At 54.3% G+C, this 21,945-nt stretch overlaps 6 protein-coding genes across 6 annotated transcripts; 2 read left to right on the plus strand and 4 right to left on the minus strand.

Annotated features, from left to right (window-relative positions):
* Positions 1-298: 298 nt before the first annotated feature.
* Positions 299-3,623, minus strand: BDY24DRAFT_379685 (major facilitator superfamily domain-containing protein). The gene is made up of 12 exons (XM_076639075.1): positions 3,044-3,623; positions 2,889-2,972; positions 2,524-2,792; positions 2,320-2,437; positions 2,178-2,241; positions 2,067-2,103; positions 1,890-1,981; positions 1,397-1,824; positions 1,215-1,315; positions 843-1,145; positions 733-774; positions 299-637 (listed from the first exon to the last, which is right to left on the minus strand). Exons 1-12 carry the CDS (start codon positions 3,211-3,213, stop codon positions 426-428), a joined length of 1,920 nt encoding a protein of 639 aa, XP_076499583.1. The 5' UTR covers positions 3,214-3,623; the 3' UTR covers positions 299-425.
* A 101-nt stretch (positions 3,624-3,724) lies between these two features.
* Positions 3,725-5,594, minus strand: BDY24DRAFT_379692 (uncharacterized protein). The gene is made up of 3 exons (XM_076639076.1): positions 4,436-5,594; positions 4,137-4,359; positions 3,725-4,057 (listed from the first exon to the last, which is right to left on the minus strand). The coding sequence occupies exons 1-3, from the start codon at positions 5,521-5,523 to the stop codon at positions 3,902-3,904; spliced, it is 1,467 nt and encodes a 488-aa protein (XP_076499584.1). The 5' UTR covers positions 5,524-5,594; the 3' UTR covers positions 3,725-3,901.
* Positions 5,595-5,818: 224 nt separating this feature from the next.
* Positions 5,819-8,109, minus strand: BDY24DRAFT_233869 (uncharacterized protein). The gene is made up of 7 exons (XM_076636653.1): positions 7,640-8,109; positions 7,123-7,200; positions 6,979-7,055; positions 6,850-6,896; positions 6,657-6,750; positions 6,494-6,574; positions 5,819-6,413 (listed from the first exon to the last, which is right to left on the minus strand). Exons 1-7 carry the CDS (start codon positions 7,905-7,907, stop codon positions 6,039-6,041), a joined length of 1,020 nt encoding a protein of 339 aa, XP_076499585.1. The 5' UTR covers positions 7,908-8,109; the 3' UTR covers positions 5,819-6,038.
* A 1,709-nt stretch (positions 8,110-9,818) lies between these two features.
* Positions 9,819-14,600, plus strand: BDY24DRAFT_379697 (transcription factor domain-containing protein). Its single transcript, XM_076639077.1, has 20 exons — positions 9,819-9,987; positions 10,416-10,438; positions 10,549-10,582; positions 10,714-10,789; positions 10,867-10,921; positions 10,997-11,353; positions 11,423-11,437; positions 11,509-11,572; positions 11,632-11,692; positions 11,768-11,959; positions 12,026-12,169; positions 12,237-12,312; positions 12,379-12,542; positions 12,617-12,682; positions 12,754-12,993; positions 13,065-13,152; positions 13,229-13,393; positions 13,461-13,615; positions 13,737-14,142; positions 14,234-14,600. Exons 1-20 carry the CDS (start codon positions 9,894-9,896, stop codon positions 14,501-14,503), a joined length of 2,745 nt encoding a protein of 914 aa, XP_076499586.1. The 5' UTR covers positions 9,819-9,893; the 3' UTR covers positions 14,504-14,600.
* A 110-nt stretch (positions 14,601-14,710) lies between these two features.
* Positions 14,711-16,632, plus strand: BDY24DRAFT_438933 (uncharacterized protein; the record flags this gene model as incomplete). Its single annotated transcript, XM_076644406.1, has 8 exons — positions 14,711-15,044; positions 15,128-15,217; positions 15,285-15,354; positions 15,445-15,539; positions 15,632-15,895; positions 15,977-16,151; positions 16,267-16,472; positions 16,615-16,632. The coding sequence occupies exons 1-8, from the start codon at positions 14,958-14,960 to the stop codon at positions 16,630-16,632; spliced, it is 1,005 nt and encodes a 334-aa protein (XP_076499587.1). The 5' UTR covers positions 14,711-14,957.
* A 104-nt stretch (positions 16,633-16,736) lies between these two features.
* BDY24DRAFT_233923 (uncharacterized protein) lies at positions 16,737-21,860 on the minus strand. The gene is made up of 16 exons (XM_076636654.1): positions 21,512-21,860; positions 21,342-21,415; positions 21,150-21,249; positions 20,853-21,064; positions 20,448-20,748; positions 19,428-20,333; positions 19,103-19,344; positions 18,824-19,008; positions 18,592-18,739; positions 18,388-18,507; positions 18,215-18,311; positions 17,925-18,136; positions 17,593-17,846; positions 17,410-17,476; positions 17,244-17,343; positions 16,737-17,154 (listed from the first exon to the last, which is right to left on the minus strand). The coding sequence occupies exons 1-16, from the start codon at positions 21,780-21,782 to the stop codon at positions 16,829-16,831; spliced, it is 3,615 nt and encodes a 1,204-aa protein (XP_076499588.1). The 5' UTR covers positions 21,783-21,860; the 3' UTR covers positions 16,737-16,828.
* Positions 21,861-21,945: the final 85 nt, after the last annotated feature.

The following is a 21,945-nucleotide window of genomic DNA, read 5'->3' on the forward strand; positions in this document are numbered from 1 at the left end:
GCAGCCTTGGTTCGTCGATTTGCTGGATATGGGGAGGTGCGCCTGTGAGGTGAGCTCGAGTCAATCGAGCTGTTGGTTTTACTCGAAGGGGAAAAGAAAACAGCCAGTGGAAGGTTTCGCATTCAACCAGAGTGGGGAACATGAGCTCATGCTTACCACCTATCGAGAGCGTCAGCTCTGGAGATCGAGATAATCCTGCCGAGTCGTTCGAGAGAGAAAGAAACGACGACGGAGGTTTCGGTTCGGCTCGACGAAGCCTTCTTCCTTTGGACTCTATCTCATTATTCTCCGAATCGTCGAGCACTACATTAATGACTGTGAAACTACGGCCACACTACATATTTTGGTCTACCTACGGCGATTTCTGAACAAAGTCTACGGCGACGCGTTCGCACTCTCTCCCTCCCCTCCCAACTCTTCCCATCTCAGAGCAACCCCTGCTCGTCCTGCGAGCTTCGAACCAAAGGTATCCGTTCCGAGTCCAGTATTGCCTGCTCTTCCAACGTCCGAGCAGGTTTGTCGAGGCGGATCCTTGAGAACGAGAGGAAGGCCAGGGAGAGGACGGTGAAAGCGAGGACGAAGACGGCCTTGGGGAAGTAGGACGTGGTGGACGAGTAGACGAAGGCGAAGGTGAGAGCTAAGAAGAAGAGAGAAAGGCCGAGGTCAGTATAGGTCGCAGAGAGAAAGAAAGAGCGAAGCTGAGAAGAGGAAGGCGAAGGAACGAAGACGAACGGCCTAGAACCGTAGCACAACACGCCTGAACGACCGCCATGGCTTTTGATAACGAAGAGGGAAGAGTGAGCAATATTATCGCAAGGTTTAGACGTCGTGGTAGAGCTCACCTGCAAAGAGCTCGCCTGCGAGCGACGCGTCGGGCAACAAAGCCAGAGCGAGAGAGGTTATCGCTGGACCGTGCGAGGTTGCGAAGGAGGTGAGTGCAGTTCCGATGACGAACTCGGTCGATGTTTGACTGGCGAGGATTACGAGGTAGGCGATGAGTTCGAGAAGGATGGAGTAGCGAATGATCCGAAGGTCGAAGAGGGATTCGGAAGCGTTGGGTGGGAGTTGTGGAGGGGAGTTGGGAGAAGAGTGGTTGAGAGAGGGGTTGAGGATTGAAGGCCTAGGCTTGAAGACTCGAATGATGACTACGTAAAAGGATAACATAAGGAGGACGTCAGTGAAGAGACTGAAGAAGGAGCGAGAGGCGAACTCACGAGGAAGAAGGAGGAGAAGATGGAGCGCTCGAAGGCCTCCCGTCAGAGTAAGGACAGGCCCAACCTTATCGTATCCCCAGCCGAACTTTAGTTGAAGATAGCTGGAGTAAAGATGGGAACGAAAAGGAGAGAGAAGAGGTTCAGCTCTTAGAGGTGGAGGACGTGGGCGACGCGGAACTCACGCGTTCTTGATGGCGAAGGCGCCGAAGAGAGTGAGGATCAAAGCTTGTCCAACTCCGAGCAAAAGCATGTTGAGTTGTAGCTTCCCCGTCTCCTCCGATCTTCTGGGCAAGAAGACCTCGAGAGGCTTGAAGAGTCGGACGACTCGTCTCGCCGTCCTTCTCACGAAAGCGAAACCTCGCTTCCAGATCGATCCTCCTTCCTCAACCCTCCTTCGATGGTCCTCCTGGTCTCTAGATGTGTCCTGAGCTGACAGTTGGGTTTGAGCGTGTCCGAGGGCGTGCTGAGCCTCGGAGGAGAGGGATTCGGGGATGAAGAGAACGAGGAGAAACATCGAAAGGTGGATGCCGGTGGAGAGGTAGAAGACGGAGAGAAGGCGGCCAGTCTGTTTGATGATAGCAGTTCCAAAGATGGGCCCGATGGCGATACCCTGTGAGAAAAAATGGTGGTGAGCTCTCGAGAGTTCGTCGAGACTGGGGAGGCGAAGGGGCGTACGAGCATCTGAACGCCGTGAAGACGAGAGTAAACGGAAGTGCGACCACTGGACGTTGAATCGGAGATGTAGGCGTTTTGCGCTGCCATCAGAGCTTGTACGAGGAAGACGAGCAGAGAGAAGCGGGAGAGTCAGATCAACGAGGAGAAGACGCGTCGCACGACCCCTTCGAGACTCACTGGGGATTCCTCCGAGCAGCCCATCTATCAAGGGACCCTGATATTTTAAAGAGATGATTACGTCAGTATAGAGTATCTGAAGAGGAGAAGGTAAACTCGGATGTGCCTCACGAGAAGAAGAAACCGATACGAAAGCTGCCTCGCGAATCGAGCCGTCACCAGGAAGACGATGTCCCTGAATTAAACGATAGAAAGGCAAGATCGGTTCTCACATGAGTGATATGTAGACTTCCAGATGTTACAGAAGACCTACGTGACGATCAACCCAGCTACGGCAAAGGCCATCACGAACGTTCTCCCTTTCCGATCGCTGACCTTTCCCCACCAACCGGTCGTCACGATGGAAAGCACACCCTGGGTAATGGTGATGACTGGTAGGATGCGTTAAACAAGAAGAAGGAGTCAATCGCCATGTCGAATGGTTGAGAGGGAAAGGTAAGAGGAGAGGTGCACGAACGAGCAGTGAACGATGCTGCCTTTGCCTGGACGACAGGACTTTTTCTGCATCTCAGCGAGTCCAAAACAACTCCTCCAAGCTCTATAGTTCCCAACTTCCCGTCGGGCTTGCTCAAGCTTTGGTTTTGGGACCCAGGAGAGAGGTAAGAAGCGAAGACGTCGACGCGGCTGTTTCGCTCGTCGAGGGAGGGTTGAGGAGGCAGGTCGGATGACGCTGGAGGGTGAGGGTAGTCGAGGATGAAAGATGATGATTTGGGAAGGTGGACGATGCTGTTGAAGGGGAAAGAGGGCGGGCAGACAAGTCAGGTCCAAGCTTGAAGAGGAGGGAAGCAAAGAGGGAGTGGAAGGGAAAGGAGTGAAGCTCACCAGACTAGCCCGTTGAACAGATCAAGCTTGGGAGCTATGAGCATCCCGAGAGCAATGTACTGAGCCATCGTAGCAACGAAAAGCCTGATGGGAAACAGCGAGGGAAGCTGAGGAGAGGGACAAAGGAGGGGAAGGAAGCTCGAGTCGAAGCTCACCATCTGTGTGACGGCGTCTTCCACCAGGGTTTCTTCTTCGCTCCATCCCTTTCTTCCTTGAGGACCTCCCTGTCCATCCCTTCACGTTCGGCTAAGATATCCTGCTCCTCGGTCGACGTTCGTTCGAGAAGACGCTGGACGGGTGTGGGCGAAGATTCGGAGGGATCCATCTCGACGAGGAAGAGGTTGGTTTCTAGGTCACTGGATAGACTGAGAGTTCAAATGAAGAGACTGATCGGCGGTTGAAGGCGCTAGTGAGGTTGAGAGAAGAGGAGGAGAGTGCTGAAGCTGAGAGGGAGGGTAGCGACGAGGTCAGGAGAAGGAAGAGGAGGGAAGGAAGGTCGACAGGTGAGCTCTCTCATTCGTCGATCAACCAACCTCTTTCAAGCTCGAGCTCCTCACAGATTTGGGAGAGCAAGATCCTACTCACCAGCGTCGACTGCTACCGAAGAAGAAGAAGAAGCAGATCCGTATCCTGTGATGTAAAAGCGGGTGTTGTTGTGGTTGAGGAAAAGACGAGGAGAGTCCCACTGGCAGCTCGGTCGACGGACCTCCCAGCTGCTCTCTCCTTCGCCCAGGAAGATTTTCAAAGACAGGGCGCATTCGCATACTGAGAGAAATTCGATGACAGCAAGAGAGGCAGCAGAAGCAAATCATGAGCACAAGAAACGGCGTAAAAAAGGAGCAAGAGAAAAGGAAATAGACGGACAAGCAACGACGAAACAGGAGAGCAAGGGCAAAGGGACGGGCAGCATGAAAGAGAACGAGAGAGTCTAGTAGATACATATTTGGATGGTGCAGGTAGAAAGCGAATTTCGCTCGGAAAAGAAGATGTCGAAAAGGAAAGAAGCTCGGAGATCACACGTCGAAGGCGACTCCCGAGTCTCGCAGCGAATGAGTCTTGAGGTTCTGAGATCCGTCGGTGGTTGAGGTGGTAGAAGGTGGAGAGCAGGTGTTGGTAGGCGCGGAATGGAAGTCGGATTCGGTAGCGACCCTCTTGGATGGAAGAGGGGACTGCCAGTGCCAATCGAAAGAAGAGGTCAGTTCGGTCGATAGATACTCAATCTGGCGAAACAAAGAGCTATAGACCCACCTCGAGTCCCTCAAACACATCTCGTCTTCTCTTGTTGCTGAGAAGGATCTTGCTCTGGAGCTCCTGTGCCTCCTCCTCGACTCGAGCTTCCTCCCCTTGCTTCGCCTCGCGAATTCGAGCTTGGAGAGTCCTGAGATCGTTCTGAGCGGTGGAGAGTTGGGGCTTGAGAACGACGAGCTCATCCTGAGCTGAACTGAGGTCGGTTTGTTTTGATGCGAGAGATCTGAGGAGGGAAAGGAAGTAAGTTCGAGGTCAGATCGTCGTTTGGGGGTGAAGAAAGGGACGCGTCGCCGACTCACGTTTCCAGCTGGACGACCTTTTCTTCGACCTTCTCCTTCTCCGCCAACAGCTCCGAAATCCTCCTTTCACTCGTCTCAAACCTCTCCTTCGCGATCCCAAGACTCGTCCTCATCTCGAACGCAGTCGACTCGACCTCGGCGAGCTTCTTCTTCCCAGCTTCGACGGTCGTCTGAAGAACCTCCTTCTCCTTCTTGAGTTCCTCTATCTGGCTCTCGATATGACGTAGAACGGTTTGGGATTGGTCGAAGTCCGATTGGAAAGTCTCGACTTCGGATCGAAGGGCCTGAAGGGACGTTTCCTGCTCGAGGACCTTCGTCTTCGACGCGACGAGTTCCGACGAGGTTCGATCCGTTTCCGATCTGAGGAGCTCGAGATCCGTCTGGAGAGCCTGTATGGTGGAGTCCTTTTCTACGACGGTGACTTGAGAGACTGCGAGCTCTCCCGAGGTCCTAGTGAACGACGCGTCGAGGCTGGCGACCTTGTGTCGAAGTTCGGCGAGGGAGGATTCCTGCTCCAAGACGGTTGTCTGAGATGAGACGAGCTCCGATGAGAGACGGCGGACTTCAACCAGATCTTGATCCTTGTCGGATTCGAGTTCGACGACCTCCCGTTCGAGGGTCGAAATCCTCTCGAGGTGCTCCTTCTCCTTGGTGGCGAGTTCCGAGCTCCTCTTCTTCTCTTGCTCCAGACCGCTCTCCTCCTCGGCGATTCGAACCTCGAGGACCTTGACCTTCTCCTTCTCCGACGTCTTAGCCAGCTCTGCCTGTTGGAGTCTCCTCTCGAGTTCCTCGGCTTGAGTGATCCTTCCTCGAGCAGTTTCGAGATCCGACTGAGCCGACGAGAGGGACGTTCGAAGCTCTGTCTCCGAGGAAGCGAGGCCTTGGATCTGCTTGTTGAGTTCGACGACGGTTCGATCCCGATCCTCTACGTCTCGAACGAGCTCGTCGATCCTTGAGTTGTTGGTCGAGACGGTAATCCTGAGCTCCTCGACGGTGCTCTGATCCGAGGCGAACGTTGCCTGGAGTTCCTCGACGGTCGTCTCGAGGTTGGAGACGGCTTCCTCCTTCGCAGCGAGTGAAGTTGACATCGATTCGAAGCGAGTTTGGAGGTCGACCGAAGCAAGGAGTTCCTCGTCGAGCTCCGAGATTCGAGCTTCGAAGTTGACGATCTGAGTGGACTGATTGTTGATCTAAGAGCAGAGCGGAGAGTGATTTGAGTCAGCTTGTCGTCGCTAAAACTCTCGAGACGCAGTGGAGGTGACTCACCGTCGCGTCCTTCTCTCCAACCTGCCTTTCCAGCTGAACGATCTTCTCCTTCCAATCTCCCACCGCCTCGACGACGCCCTCCAAACCCTTCGAACCACACAGCTCCTCCAACTTCTGCAAAGCCTCGGATCTCCTTTCCTGCGCTTCTCCTCCAAGCAGCAAGGCCTTGGAAGCTCGAGAGGGCGAAGCTGAAGCACTCGGAGTCCTGGTCTGGCTGTGAGCGAAGCTGCCGTTTCGGGAGACGGTTGCCGCTCGGGATCGAGAAGGTCCTACCTGAAGCTCCTGCTCCGGTCGAGCCTGTTGCGGAGAAGAAGGTCCTGCTGGAGCGGGATGGTCGTCAGAGGGCGAGGACGGTCGAGGAGAAGGGAGAGGTTGTTCTTCGTCCTGCGGGACTTCGTCGTCGTCTCGAGCAGGCTGAGGGGAGTTGGAGACGGTTCGGTCGAGCGGGCTGAAGTCGTAGTCGTCTGCGAAGTTGTCGTCGTCGGCGGGGTAGTAGTCCCTGTAGAATGAAGAGAAGAGCAGACAGGATCAGTGAAGAACCTTCGAGGAAAGAAGAGAGAGGAACGAAGACTGACATCGCCAACTCGTCTCGTTTCCCATCCTCGGCAGCTCTCTCCAGCTCTTCGATCATCTGGACCTTCTCCTCCTCCCAAGCGTCCTTCTCAGCTCGGAGTTGTTCCAGTTCCTTCTTGAGCTTCTTGACGTCGGCCGACTGAAGAAAATCGAAGCGAATCAAGTCAACCTTTCCGCTCTTCCTCCTCCTTCAAACGCGTCGATGCTACAGATACGTACCTCTTTCCTAGCCGACTTCTTCTCCAAGTTATCGGCGCCAAGAGTTCCGGAGATGTCGTGAGAGACGGCGAGCCAGAGCTTCTGATGGTCCCAGAGGAAAGCCGGAAGTCAGTTCGAGCGACAGGAAGGGAACGAGGCTCGAAAACGGCGCGACAGAACGAACCTCTTCTTCCAAATCGTTCAGTTTCTTGGTGCTAGTTGAAAGACCGATCTCTCTCCTAGTTGAAGAGATGAGAGCTTTTCCGGTGTCGGTGAGGCTGACGAGAAACACAAAGACGCGTCGATCCGAGCACAAAAAGTCAGAACGCAAAACTCGGACGTCCGCAAGGACGAAGAAGAGAAGAGAGGAGACTCACGAATAGTTGGTTGTGCCATAAACCCTGCCAACGAAGTCTTTCTTGGCCTGTTCAAGAAGGTAAGAGAAGACGATCAGTTTCTGTCTCGCAAAGAGAGAGTGGACGTCTGAATAAGAAAATCGAACGAACCAAGAGATGCATGGCCTTCTTGACGAAGAAGTTGGCTTTGGGAAGCTCGATCTCTTGATCTACTCCCTGATTCTCGACTGGAAGGTGAGGAGGGAATTGGGAGATCAGTGATTTGGGACGAGAAACGAAGAAGAGGAAGCGAACCTTCGGCAATGATGTGTCGGATGTTCACGCTCGATCGTGGGTTATCGGAGTGAAGGAAGTTGAAGGCGTGAAGAGTACCTGCAGAGGATAAGAGGGGGAAAGAAGGGAAAATGCGAGGTCAGTCGCGTCGTTCTGAGGGCTCGCCGATTTCCTTGAGCCGCATCCGTCCCCTCCTTCCTGCTACCAAACACCTCGACTTCTCTAAATCGAAGCTCTACGCTCTAGAAGAGTGGAAGAGGTCCAAAAAGCTTCGAAGAGGTCGCGTCATGTCCCTCCTCTCGACACTGGTCAAACACTCGAACCCTTCCTCTTCGTCCCTCTTCCAAGAGGAAGGATGGGGATGCCACCGTCCTCGAGAGGGTCGACCCATAAACCCAGAGACTCCATCTGAAAGAGGTTCGATCTCCTCTATCTCCTGATCCAGTAGAAAACACCGCCGTCCGTCCCACCGTCCTCTCTCTTGCTGCCAGAGCCTCGAGCTCGCCAGGAGAGACCAAAGAAGGAAAATTCTACTCACGTTCCAGATACGTCCACCTATGCGATCTCGCGCTCCCTCTCGGTCTCCCTTCTTCTTCTCCTCCTGTTGCTCCCTTCCTGCCCTTTCGCTCCAGTGCTGTTCCGACCTTCCTCCTCCTCCTCGTCGAGGTCGAGGTCGACGGAGCTGGTTCCGCCTTGGTCTTGGATCTCGTTTTGATGATGTCGGCCTTGGGAGAAGGAGAAGATGTGGATCTCTTCTTGGTTGGAATAGGTTTCACTTTTCGAGACGTTTGCATCGTTCGAGCCATCGCTTCGGAGAGGGGAGAGAAGGTGGAGCGAGCGACGCAAGTGGTGGCGAGAGAGGGAAGAGGTGCGTTGGGTGAAAGAGGGAAGAGTGGTTGGGGGTGTTCGATTCGAAGAGGTAGCCCTGGCGAGAAGAGAAGAAAGAGAAAAGGGGACGAAGAAGAGAGGGAAGGGAAGGGAGGGAGAAGGTGAGGGTGAAGGAGGAGGAGGCGAGGTGCGGAGGTCGAAGTGACGTGGTTCGATTTCGGAGTCAATTCCGGGCTGAAATAGGAGAGCCGCAAACTTTTCCTCACTATACTGATGACGACAAGCTTTACATGCGCTGTAGCTTCAGCGTCAGTTCTGTACCTCTCACAAAGAGAGGTCTTTTTCGACTTTGTCCGACGCGTCGTCTTTGTTTTCGTCTCTTCGCCCAAGGAAGGTAAGATCATCAAACTCTGCGACCCGACGATGCGACCCAAGACATTATAAGCAATAGAGAAGGAGGGAAAGAAACGAGAAAACACCATAATGAAGCCCGTCAACTTCAAACCAAAACGAAAACCGACGCGACGAGCAAATCTCGCCCCGATCCACCTTTCTCCCTCCTTGGTGCTCCTCCCAGCCCCAGAAGAAGGTCGAGCAGGACCAGGAATAACCTGCATTTCCACTCCACCAGTTCTCGAAGCTGAGGCGACCGAGCTGCTCCTGGTCGTCGTCGAGGCTCGAGTTTGCGAGAGAGTGGGCGGGAGTGTTGGCCTCGACGACCTCGTCCGAGCACCTACTCTCGCACGAACCTGAGAAGGAGGGATGGAGGATAAAACCAGAGTGTTCCGTCAGCGTTGATTCTTCGTTTGTTTGGGCGGTAAGGCTACTCACAGGAAGATCAGCGGTGGTAGCCTGTCGAGACTCGAGCAGAATCGCTTCGAAAGGGAAGGAAGGCTAGCCTCGAGTATCACCTGTGGAACGATGGAACGATGGAGCGATGAGGGATGGGAAGGAAGACGTTAGCGGTTCAAGGTCAAGAGAGATGGAAAGGGAGGAGATCGTGGGGTGAGATAAAGGAGGGAGAGAGCGAAGAAGAAACGAAAGATGACATGGACGAACGTCTTGAAGCTTCCAGCATCGATCGATGGGTTCCAGGAGCGAGGACGATGTCTCGTTCGAGAACAGTGTCTGACAAGAGATGGAGATGGGGGAGAGAAGGGGAGGAAAGACTCGATCAGCACCGGTTGTGAGGTGGAGAGACGACGCTGCAAGAAGAGGAGATGAGACTTCGGAACGAACAAGCGTTCTGAGGAATGGCTGTTGTCGACGAACAAGGAGGAAAAGAAGAAGAGCGTCAGTATGGAGTCTAAAAGCGGAGAAGAAGCAGGAAGGGAAGGGGAGGTGAACTGACCAGAAGCGAGGACGGGAAGGAAGCCGAGCATGCTGGTGGAAGGCGAGAGCGAGATATGCGAGCCGAAAGAGGATAAAGAGAGTAAGTTGAAAGGAGGTCAAAGAAGGAGTGATGATCAGCTTGAGGTGAGGCGAAGGGAGGAAAGGAGAGAGGGAAGGGATCGGAGTGCCTGGCCCGTTGCCCTCCCCTGAGTCTATGAGGTTGATCACTCTTGGGTCAAACCATCCTGGACGGTGAGACCTCTAGGGTCAAAATAGGCGAAAGAAGAAGGTTTGAGCTTGAAAGGACGCGAAGAGGGCGGGATGGCGAGGAGGGGAAGAAGGAAGGAATCGAGCTCATCCAGCCCGTCAAGAAGCTCCTTGCTTGACATCCTTCTTCGAGATGCAAAGCTGAATGCCCTGAGATCAGGTCGGGGCAAGAGGTGGGCTCTACACGAAGAGATGTAGAACATCGATGCTGGTCGTTGGGGTGAAGAAGACGGAAAGAAGAACGAAAACAGAAGTCGTGAGCTCGCGCACTTATTGCTCCCTTCCCTTCACCCGCCAACCTCAACGAAAAGCAACGCCTTTCTTTCCTCCTTGCTCTCACTAAACATCTCCCCATCAATAGCTGGATGAGTTCGAAACCGAATCGAACTCGAAATCACTTAGAGGAGGAGGAGGAAGAGAGCCCGTCTTCAACCAAAGGAAGGAAGATCAGTCGAGCGTGTGAGTTTCCTTTCCTCCTTTCCTACGACCGAATCTCTCTGGCGGCTCCTCTTGATCCTTCTCCGTCGTCTCAGGAGACTGGAGCTTGCTCCGAAGGAGCTGAGCGCCTCAAAAAGTGTAAGAATCGCTCTTTGGGTGAGCTCGAGCGTCCGTCCGTCCGAGCTCACAGCTCAGCCCTCCCTCCTCCTCCAACTTCTCTCACCCTCAGCCCTCTCCACCTCCCTTGATAGCTGCGAGCTTGGGTGGCTAATATTTCTCTAACGGACCATCGATCCTGTGGTATCGAAAAGGATACTCGACCGTTGACGCTGGATGTCACTCGTCTCGCTTGAGCCCTGCCTACCGCAGAGTTCACCCACACCATCTTCCGTCTTTCGTACCTCACAAGCTCCAAACTGACCTCGTTTCGCTTTTCTTCGCTCTCGCAGGTGACAAGTGTCGTATCGCCAAGGTTCGAGCTTTCCTTCCGCTCCAGCTTCAGTCCTTCGCGAGGGAGAGAGCTCCGTTGCAGCGCTTGTTTCGCTGATTCTTGCCTCGCTCTCCTCTCTATCCTTCCAACAGGTTCGCTGCGATGGCGCAGACGCTCCAGGGAATTGTGAGTCGACATTCAAGCTATCTAATTCAGACGTTTAGCCTTTCTTGGACCGAGTCTTCGCCCAGCGTTGACCTGTCACTTTCCTCCTCCTCCTCCCGCCCTCCCCTTCTCCCTCGCAACGAACGATTCAGGTTGTACGAACTGCATCACCGGAGGTTTGGCATGCTCGTACGAGGAACCTTCCAAAAGAAGAAACATACCCAAAGGGTGAGCCGTCCTTCCTTCGAACATCCTCTACCGCGATCGCCGTTTTGGAGCTGATCCCCCGTTTCCTGTTCGCTTAGATACGTCGAATCGATAGAACTGAGGTTAAAGAGACTCACGGAACTCATCACACAGGTAGGTCTTACCGTCGGGGTGGTTCTGTTATTTTTGGCTGACCTGTAGCTCTCACGTTCCCTCGCCCTACTTCAGATTCGGCCAGATATCAACCTCGAAGAAGAACTCGGTGGTCCCCTCGTTCTGGATCAAGCAGACTTCTCCGGCAGACGTCCTGCCATCAAACCCAAGTCGGAACCTTTCAACAGTCTCTCTTTCCCTCCCCGACAATCCTCTTCGACCTCGAACGATTCCCTCGACGCGTCGTCGCCTCGCCTCTCTCCTTCCTTCGCCTCGTCGAGCAAACAACCTTCGCCGCCACCGTCTCTGTCTCGAAGACTCCCTCATATCTCGCTATCGGCGGAGAGGAGACAGAAGGGGAAGGACGCAGACGAGGATGATCTCACTCGAGGATTTGTGAAACTCGCTCGACCGGACGAGGTCGAGATCAAGGTGCGAGCTTTGGTTTCCCTCCTACTTCATCAGTCACCAGCTGACAAACTCGTATTCTTTCTTTCACAGTCGTTTCAAGGCAAGGTTCGCACCTACCCTCCGTCTCTCCCTTCGACGGACGCGCTGCTCAACTTGACGTTCTCTTCTCTCCACAGTCTTCGGCTATCCCACTTCTACTCAGCGCCGCAGGCTTCAAGTATGGCCCCAAGTCGCAGACTTGTGAGTTCGATGGGCCTATCTCCTAGAGCTTGGCTGATCGTTTATCTTCGTTCAAACAGATTGGGACGAGATCGCTCTTCATCCTTCCTCCCTCGAAGTCCTCCTTCATCAGACCCCGATGTGAGTTCCTCAGTGTTCTCTCTCACCTATAATTGAGCTCTTCGTACTGAATCTCAAACCTCACTACTCCCTCAGATGGCAACGGACCTTAGAGCCACGAGCTTGGAATACCGACGCGTCTCCTATGTCTCCGAAGTTCTTCGCTCTCACCTCTCCCAACATCTTCGACACCTGGCCAGACGAATCTCTCGCCACTCTCCTCATTGACAGCTACTTCGGTTACCCCAGCGAAGGAATCCCGCTCTTGCAGAGGTCCCATTTTCTGAGGTGAGCAACTTTCTCCTTTCTTTCGTTCTGCGAGACTGACGCCTCCTTCAACCTCGACGTTTCCAGTCAGTATCATACACAGCAGCTTTACTTCGCCCACGAGGGATTCGCTAGACTCTGCCTTCTTGTCTTCGCCGTCGGGTCTCTCTACCTTGACGACTTGAGAGTCAACTTCCCTAGATCGGAGGACGCTCGTTCTCGAGGATGGATGTGCGTCCCTCCTTCTCTTTTTCTCTCTTTCATTCGCCGTCTCACCGCCTTTTTTCATCTTCTGTAGATACTTCCACGCCTTTCGGAAGATCGACAAGTCTCCCATCATGCCAACGGATCTCTACGACCTTCAAATCGCCGTCGTGAGTCCGACACGATCATTCCTCGACGCGTCCTTCTCCGAACTGACGCCCACTTTCGTTTACCAGCTTCTCGCAATGTTCCTTCGAGTTCAATGTGGGCAACCACGAGCATCCTGGATGATTACTGGTCAGGGCCTTCGAGCAGCGGTTGATATCGGAGCGCATAGAAGAGGGACTCAGAGATCGGACGACCCGGTCGAGAACGAACTCTTCCGACGAGCCTTCTGGTGGTCAGTCTTCTCCCATTTTGTGGGCCCCATACGAAGCTGAGCTGGCACCACTAACGCTTCGGTCTTCTTCACAGCCTCCAAGTCCTCGATATCGAATTCTCAGGGAATCTCGGTCGACCTTCGAATCTTCCCGAAGCAGAGTTCGTTCCTTTCCCTCTTTTTGGCTCGAACGCTGCCCCTTTCTCGTCCCTGACGACGTCCTGGTCTACAGCTACGACGCCACTCTCGATTCCAACTCGGCGTTCTGGGAAGATCGTCGACAGCAGCTGCAGGACGAGCCCTCTTATCGGGTCGAAGCTTTCACCCTTCACTGCCGCCTTTCCGTCATTCTCGCTCGAATATCGGCAAAGCTCTACGGCATCAACCCGCGAGCTCAAGGTTATACCTCCATCCAGATCGTCGAGGAGCTTGGAAGTCAACTTCAGGAGTGGTTTCGATCGATCCCTCCAGCGTGAGTCCTGTCTTCTCTGCTCGTTCTCCTTTTCGCCTCGGTGCTGAGTACTCGTTCTCTTCCCTTGACAGACTGCACTGGAACCCTTCTGCGAATCTCGGAAACACGTTAATCTTCAGGCTCGCTGCAGCTCTCCATCTAAGCTATCAGAACGCCGTCGTGAGTCTCGTCTCGTTGGGTCCGTTTTCGACCGTCGCGTCCGCTGATCTTGCTCTCTCCTTCTCTTTTGCCTCAGGCCTTTCTTCATCGTCCTTTCCTCCCTTCTCCTCAACACCCTCAGTCCACATCGCCTGCTTTCATGAACACCACCTTCTCAGCAGCTCTCGAGGCCGTCCAAATCATGGAGGAGTACGACAGGAGAACAGGTCAACTTCCAGCTCCAGGCTTCTTCGCATGTTACGTGAGTCTCCTTTCTCTCCTTCACATTTCTGCTTGCGTTCTAATACATTCTACTGTTACATCTCCAGGGATCCGCCATGGTCTTGAGCCTCTGCGTCTGGGGAGGAGCTTCGACGAGCGGAAACGGAGCGATGTCAGCCTCCATCGCCATGGGTGGCGTTGAGACGTGCGTTGAGCTCTTGGAGAGGTTCTCGAAGAGGTTTTGGGGACTTTCACAGACTCTGTAAGTCTTCATAATACTCTCCACCTTCCGTTCCGCTCTGTCTTGGCGGGAGCAGTTTGGGGAGTTGGAGGAGTCGGGCGTTCTGACCATCTCTCTCTCTCTCCCTTCCCGTCCTCCTCAGCGGCCCGATCGCCGTTCTAGCAGCTCCCCGAGTTGACTACCTATCAGAATCCGTATCCCGTCGTCAAGTCAGGGAGAAGAAAGTCGCCGAAGCTCGAGCTCTTCAAGTCGCTCTTCGAAACGATCCCACCACTTTGCCGACCAGGTCTCCTCACTCCTCTTCCTCTCCTCCGGCCCCCTCTCCCTTCCCTCCTCGACCATCTTCGATAACAAGCTCGGCGCAACCTCCATCTTTAAACTTCCAACCTTACGCCAATCCTTCGACCTTTTCCGAATCTCCCGACCTGCCCCCACGACCTTCGGTCGTTGGAGCAGAGTTCAACATGAATGACTTCCTTTCAATGGGAGGAGGAGATGCCATGTTCAACTCCATGGATTTCTTGACGGCTGGGAACGATCCTCTCATGGTGGGTCATCGCTCTCATCTCGCTCAAGCTATCGTTCTCGCTCCTCTCGTTCGCTTTCCGACGCTGACTCTCGTCCTCCTTTCTTTCTCAGACCCTCTTTCCAGGTTCACCTCAACCCCCATCCCTGCAACATCAGCAACTCTACCCCTCCTACCCGCCCAACCTCGAGAATCAGCCCTTCAACTCCGGTCCTTCCAATCCAGGCGCCGTTCTTCCTGATGTCGGGCTCGCTTCGCCAGGGAGTTGGGCAGTAATGATGGGCAGCGGAGGTCAAGCTCAGGATCAGGCGTATGGAAGCTATGGGAACGGGGCTTCGTGGGAGGAGTCTCGGGGTGGAGCAGGACCTTCGACGCGTCCTTGATCTGGGAGGGAGGTTGAGCAGCAGGATCCCGACGCGTTCGTTTTAGGTTGATTTTTTTTTCGGTTCGCTTTCGTTAAGTATTGAAAATTATTGTATATTATACATCAGCCGTCGACGCATTCTTGATCTTCTAGCAGGCTCGCTATCGTCAAGCGTCGACAACCACCGGAGAAAGGAAATCCTCGAGTCGTTGAGCTCGACTTTTCCCTTCCTTCGACAATCCACCTCGTCTCTCTTCTCTGTCTTCCTTCGAGCGAGAAGTCTCCCCTCTCACTCTTTCATGGGTACCCCTCGACAGCCTTCGACTCCCGACTCCCGCAGACTTCTGAAGAGTAAACAGGGAAGTTGACTCTGTGGCAGCCAGAAATTGACGCTCGGCTGCCATGGTCGACTTGAACTTCCATCCTGGCTGATTCCTGCCAGGATCAAGCTGCGAACTCGCTTCGTCTTGCTAATGCTGTCCAAGCTTAACTTTATGACCTCGTCGAATCCTACTTTCGAGAAGTTCTCTCCAACAACCTCCTCCCTTGACAACAAGTTTGTGCTCGCACTTTCCCTTCCTCTCCCTCTCCTTGTGGGCCTTGCCCTCGTTGACGCATCGACTTCCCTTTGACTACCTCACAGATGACAGTTCAAGTATCCACTCAACAAAATAGCGGATCCTACCTTTCGAGGAGATCCCTACGAACCCTCAGGACGCTCGCGCTCTTCTTTGTTCGTCTCCACCTTTTTCGTCTCTGAGCTCTCACAGGCTGATCCCGCCCCCCTTTGCGATGTTCAGACTGCAGCAATGGCCATCACAGGTCTTGTTCTTTTTGCCTACAGGTTCTCGATGGTCAGCGATGAAGGAGGTGAGTATCAACGAGGAGTGGAGGAGGAAGCTGAGGAGAATCGAGCTCACCCAGACTCACCTGCTCTTCTTCGCCTCTTTCCTCGTCCAGCAAACTCCGGCATGAAGGCCTTCTCAGTCATCATTGGTCTCGTCTACCTCGTATATACTCTCATTGAGCTCGGAGGAGTCTTTGCAGGATTCAAGGTTCGTCTCCCTCCCTCTTCTCTGCTTCGAGCACGCCTCCGAGCAAACCTCACGCGTCGCTTCGCCTCTATCACTCCCCGTTATCGCTGCAGAATCAGGCCAGGATCGTCCGAATTTACGCCATGGCCTCTCTAACAGCTATCGGACTCTTCTCCCTCGCCACTGTCCTCGCTCTCATCTACCACTTCGCCTTCGAATCCCAAATCAAGTCAGCCTGCAGCTTCGAGATAATCGGGTCGAACCGAACGCTCTCGGGAGACTCTGTGGCAACAGTTCTCAACGAGGAGCAAGCTCTTCGGTGGTGCCATAACGACTGGAAGAGCCATGCTCGTCAACAGCCTGCCGCTGTCATCTTTGTGAGTTTACCACGTCGTCCCTGGAGCTCGTTCTGAATTCTCGGCGCTGAATCCTCTTCTGCTTCCCTTCTTTCCATTGAGGCCATCCTACTTCCATGCTTGACTTCCTACTTCGCCTTCACCTACGCTAAGAAACTCGCCTCGATCCAGGACGCGTTCGTCGAAGAAGTGGATCCTTACTCTCCTCCATCGAGGAACTCGGTCCCTCTCCAGCCGCTTCGACCCGAATCTGCTCATGAACAGGCTCCACCATACCGTGAGCATACGGTCTCGTCATTTCTTTCCTCATTCTTCGCTCTCTTCTGACGACGACATCTGACCGTATCCTCGACGCGCCTTTCCTCTTCTCCCTCTCCTCCTTTCTTCATCAGCCGGACATCCTACGACCGACTCCCTTAACCACCTAGACGTAAAGTCAGCCGAGGATCAGGCTTGGAACGAGGCTGTGGCTGTTTCGGCTCAGCGAGAACGGGAGGAGCAGGAGGAGGAGGAAGGAAGAGACGGGTCGACGTCGCGTTCCTCGGTTGGGTACAACGAGGCTGAGGAGCGGGCTTGGGAGCAGTCGAGGTGGAACGAAGTGAATGCCGCAGGGAAGAGAGCGGCTCGAAACCCTTTCGAGAATCGGAACGGCGGGGTTGTTTGAGAAAGGAAGACGCGTCGACCCAAGATCAGAATGAATCTTCTTGTCGTTCGTTCTTTCTTTCTCTTTCGTCCAATAGATCTCTCTCGTCCAATAGACAAAAATGCGTCCACCTTCTGTAACTTTCTCGTTCACTCGCCTCTCTGAAGGTTGTACGAAAAACCTAGCGAGTCAACGCGTCTTTCAGGCCCCCACTCCTTCCCTCGATTGAAAACGTCAAAGTCGTAAGAACCTCCCTCCTAACTAGCAAACCAAACAAAAAGCCCAAGATCTCCCCTCATTTACTCTTCCCCTCAAGCCAACCCTTCCTCCTCATCGTCCTCCTCCGGCCCATACCCCGACGGCGAGACCGTCAACCTCTCCTTCCCCTCCTCCCCTCCCCTCAACCCAACGTCGACCGTCAACCTCTGTCCCTCCACCCCGTGCCCGATCTTCTCGGCCAAGATCTCTACCAACGACCCCTTCTCTGCCCTCTCCCGCTCGAGGTATCCGTCGTCCGAAGCGGCCTGAGAGGAGGGAGACGGAGGGGAAGTCTTGAGGACGGGAGGGAGGGAACGAAGAACTTCGAAGGCGAGGTCGAGGGTTGCTAGGTTTTCGGAGGTTGCGAGGGCTTTGAGGACTGTGAGGAAAGGAGTGAAAAGAAGGAGGCGGTGGGCGTTAGAGCGGGGAACGGGTACGGACTCAGGAGGAGAAGGGAAAGGAACGAACTTTGTCCTTCGTGCTTGTCGTGAAGAGTCCTTCGGATCGATCGAGTGAGGAACGAGGACATGGGTTGGAGAGGCCAAGGCTCGGGGATGAGGTCGAGGACCTGGAACGGAGAGGAGAGCATATCAGTTTGACGAAGAGGAGAAAGGAAAGGAGGGAGAGAGCTCACCTCGACGACCTCGAGATGAATCGATTGATCGTTCAGCAACTTGGCTGTTCGACTCGCCGTGGCAGACCTATAAATCGAGCATCGAGAAAGAAGGGAATGGTCAGCGCCTGATTACGAACTCAAACTCGAAGAGTGAGCGAAACGACGCGTCGAACTCCTCCGATCGAAAGCACGAAGACTCACCCTTCTCCCTGACCCATATAAATCCTCAACAGCGTCATCAACAGCTCTCTCCTGGTCTCTTCCGTCACTGTCATCCTCCTCCTTATCGCTCCTCCACCCAAAGCAGCCCAAGCGTCCAATCCGAGATCATGAGCGATCGTCTGTCCGACTCGAGCAGGAACAACCTCTCCTCCTTGAGTGCAGAAGGCTGCCGCTGAGATCGAGTCCCGGAGTGTTCGAGCTAGTATATAGAGAGCCTCGTCATGGAGATGGAGCTGGGAAGGAAGGCGAAGGAACGAGGGATCAGCTCGAGGAGGAAGAGGAGAGAAAAGGATGGCGTTCGAAGCCCTCACCTTTCCGAAAATGATCGCTCGTTCGGTAGAAAGCACCGAGAGGGCAGGTTCGTGCTCGAGTCGGTTTCGAACAGCGTCAATGTCGTAGAGTTGGGAGCCTTGAATGAAGAGGATCGTTTTGAAGCGGAGTCGTTTGTGAGGAGAGTCGGGGAGGAAGGAGGCGAGGAAGGTGAGGAATGAAGTGGAGGCGGGAGCTGAACTGTAGGCTGAGACTGGAGAGTTTGAATTAAGAATTTGAGTCAGTAAGAGATTGAGAAGGAGAGAAGGAAGGAAGAATGCCTCGAGCTTACCAGCGTTTGCAAACTCCTTCTCGACGAGAGGATCCTTGAGGTATCGACAGAGGACGTCGACGTATCGGACAGCCATGGAAGTGTGGAGGACTCGATCCTGATGTCGACGAGAACGAGAGACGATTAGCTTCGATTCCTCACTCTTTTTCCTCGGTGGAAAGGAAGAGACTCACCGTGCTCTTCTTCACAATCACGACGTGTTCGAGGTACTTGTCTCCCGCTCGATCGTCCAAAGCTCTCAGTTCATCCACCAGCTCCCCATCGTCGAAGTCGAGTCCAGAGTGAGTGAAGAGCTGATCACGCCGAGGAAGGGAAACAAGTCAGCAAACAGAAGTTCGATTCGACGTGATTCGAAACGAAGACAAAAGACGACTCACCTCCAGCCCCCTCTCCCAATCCCTCTTCACCACCCAAAGCCCATACTTCCTCACCAGCGCAGCATCCTCACTCGCAGCCAAGATCGACAGCACCTCGTCCACCGGATCTCGAACACAATCGTCGTCCGGTCTCGATCCGTCGGCGATGCTGCAAAACGAAGAACGGGAGGTCAGCCTTCTCCTCCCTCTTCCCGAAAGCGAGACGAAAAAAGAAGAGGTTGATACCACTCACGCCGTGAAAATCTCCAACGACTCCTCCCCATCCGAGCACCTCCCTAGCGCAAACCACCTCTGCTCCCTCTCGAGCGCGTCCCTCACGAGGGAAGGGTCGGCGTAGTGCTTGGATTCGAGGATGTCGAGGATCGAGAGGGTGCTTCCAATGCGAGCGAGGAGGATGAGGAGGGAGGTGTCGATGACCTGATCAGAAAGAGAAGCGGCGTCGAAAGAACGTCAGCGACATCGATGGTCGAAGAAATCAAAGCAACGGAAACGAAAACGACGTCGAACTCACCCGATCCAAAATCTCCTCCTTCCTCGTCCTAGCCACCTCAACGACCACCTGTTTGGACCTCTTCCCTCCCGAAACAGGTTTCGACGACCTCCGAGATCGTAGCTCTCGTTCCTTGACGAGAATCCCTCGGAGCATCTCCCTCGCCTGCCCGAGGAGAACGTTCCTCAACTCAGTCGTCGAAGGAGAGGTTTCCACGTCCGGTTCGATGTGAGGGTGATAGTTCCTTCGGAGGTTCTCTTGGACTGGGAAACGACCCAGATAGAAATCGAAATTGAGACGGCGGTCAGCAAAGGGGAAACGAAAAACACGCGTCGTTGCGACTCACCCATCTCCTCCACATCCCAAAACCCACTCCACTCCTCCTTCAACCCTTCTTCCACCTCCACCTCCAACATCGCATTCTCCTCTCCTTCTCCACCTTCCTTCTCCAACTCCAGCACCGCTCTCAACTCTCCAAACAGCCTCACCACCAACCTCACATCCCCTCCTCCCATCTCCCAAATATCCGCTTGCTCCCCTCCGAACCTCGCCTCCTTCAACCCTTTCAAGAAGACCTTCTGGTGAACGAACTTGACGGCTTCCACATCCTGGGCTCCGTCTTCTGAGATGGACGCGGCGAGGAGGAGCGGGGCGAGAGCGTTGGAGAGGGTTGAGTCTCCTGACGAGCTTGCGTTTGCTGAGGAGGAGGAGGAGAGAGCTTGGAGAGCGAGGGTGAGCGGCGGTGTAGGGGTTAAGGCGTGGATGGAGGATGGGGAGAGAATGAGGACGTTGGATCGTTGGGAGGAAGAAGGGTTGGAAGGGGGGGAGGAGGAGGTGGAAGCGTTGTAGGAGAAGGAAGACGAAGAAGTCCGAGTAGAGTTGTAGGATCTTCGAGGGGAGGAAGGAGGCGTGAGACCTGATCCTGAAGGAGGGTCGATGAACGCTGTAGGGACGGTGTTTGCTTCCGAGGTGTTGTTGAGGTTGTTGGTCGAGACCGAAGGCGAGGTTGGTAGCGAGTCCGGAAGAGGGAACGAGTCGGGTTGACGAGGCCGAAGGAGAGGAACGAGAACCTTGTGAAGGAGAGCGTCCCGTTCGGGGGAGGGGACGACGAATCCTGTTGGGGAACGGAAGAGGGAGCGGGCTTCGAGGGAGGGAGGGAGGTGGATGAGCTGGAGGACGTCGAGGGTGAGGAGCGAGTGGATTTGGATGGTTTGGTTTCGGAGGAGGGAGATGATGTAGGGTGGTTGAATCACTGGATGAAGGCAAGAGGACGGATACACAAAGGAGAGACAACGACGCGTGAGCTCTCTCTCTCTCTCTCGATCTTCTCGTTCGATGAACAGAGACAGAGACGCGGCAAACTCACCGACCGATTTCGGGAAACTATCCCACTGAATCGTCCCTCTCACGGGATCTCCTTCCCCGTTCAAAAACACTCCCATCCCAGCTCCTTCAGGGCTCGTACAACTCGTCGCGAGGAACTCGTCCACCTGAACGACGGCGATGCACGGTTTGGGAACGAAGTTGGGTTGGACTTGAGAGATCGGCATGACGGGAGAGAGCGTCGAATCGGGGATGGAGACGAAGGAGTAGGTTTCGAGATCGGCTATGCACATGGTTGGAGAGTAGTAGCGAGCGAGCAGGGGAGGGGAAGGGAGCGGGATTTCCTGGTGGGCGAGGCGACGGACGAAGGGAGGTTTCAGTTTCGAGTCAGTTTGGAGTTCGTTTCGAGCGAGAAAAAAAGCTACGAGAGAACGTATGGGAAAATCACCTTGACGCTGAACAGCCTTGATCCTAATCGATAGACGCTGATCCCTCGTCTCTTGATCACACAGATCCCAACCTCGTCGCCTGAACCCTCAGCGGAGTACAGATCGTGGTGAGACTCGTCCAGGGCGACGGTGATGACTCCTCGTATCGATTGGATGAGAGCCGTCGGTATAGGATCCAGGGAAGGCAGAGTGAGGAAGTGGAGAGTGGATTCTGTGGAGAACGAAACGGAGAAAGGAGACGCGTGAGCTCGAGTCGAAGGGAGGAGAGAGAGAGATCGACTGCTGCTGCTGCTGACCTGAGAGAACGAGCACCTTGGATATACTCGGGAGGAGAAAGATCCGATCTACGCTCTTTCGAGGGAAGAGCGTATGACGATGTTTGAGGGTGTAGGGGTCCTAGTAGAGAGCGAACGAAAGAAGGGAACGAAGGAGGTGAGCGAAGGGAGGAGATGGGATGACGGACTGGAAGGTCGAAGCGCTCAACGTACGGTTGAAGTTCCTACAGGATCGAAAGTATACCATAAGACCTGACCGTCCGACGTCCCCATGTAGAGATTGTTGCCTGCAAGGTCGAAGGAAGAACGAGGGAGGATCAGCTCTTTGGAAGGAAGGGAAGGAGGGGTCGAGCTCGCAATCGAAGGAGGAGGTTGAAGCTCACCGTAGGCTTCTACTGATCTGCATCTGACCTTTTTCGGAGGTTTCGGTGGATCCCCTGATGGTTTGGTATCTTCTATAGAAGGCGTTGTTGATCTTGAACCTCCAGGGAGCAGGTTGAGGAATCCAGCCGAGATCATCGACGAAGCAGCCGTTGTCGAGGACGAAGGAGGAGTAGGAGCCTGAGCAGTCGATTCCGGGAGGGAGAGCCAGTTGGAGACATCTCTCAGTAGAGGAGAGAGAGTGAGAAGAGGAGGAGGAGCGTCGGGATCCATTCTTCCCGAGATGAATATGAAGTGAAGGAAGGTTGAAGGAGTTGAAGGTCAACCTCAAGGATCTTCTTTGAATGACCGACGTGTCGCACAACGTCTGGGAAGTCCTAAACTTCGAGGGATGGGTAAGAAGCCGATCGAGGGTTGCAGCTCGAAGTACAGGGGA

The sequence above is a fragment of the Mrakia frigida genome, assembly GCF_051309035.1.
Source record: "Mrakia frigida strain ATCC 22029 unplaced genomic scaffold BDY24scaffold_5, whole genome shotgun sequence".
In the NCBI taxonomy this organism is placed as follows: domain Eukaryota; kingdom Fungi; phylum Basidiomycota; class Tremellomycetes; order Cystofilobasidiales; family Mrakiaceae; genus Mrakia; species Mrakia frigida.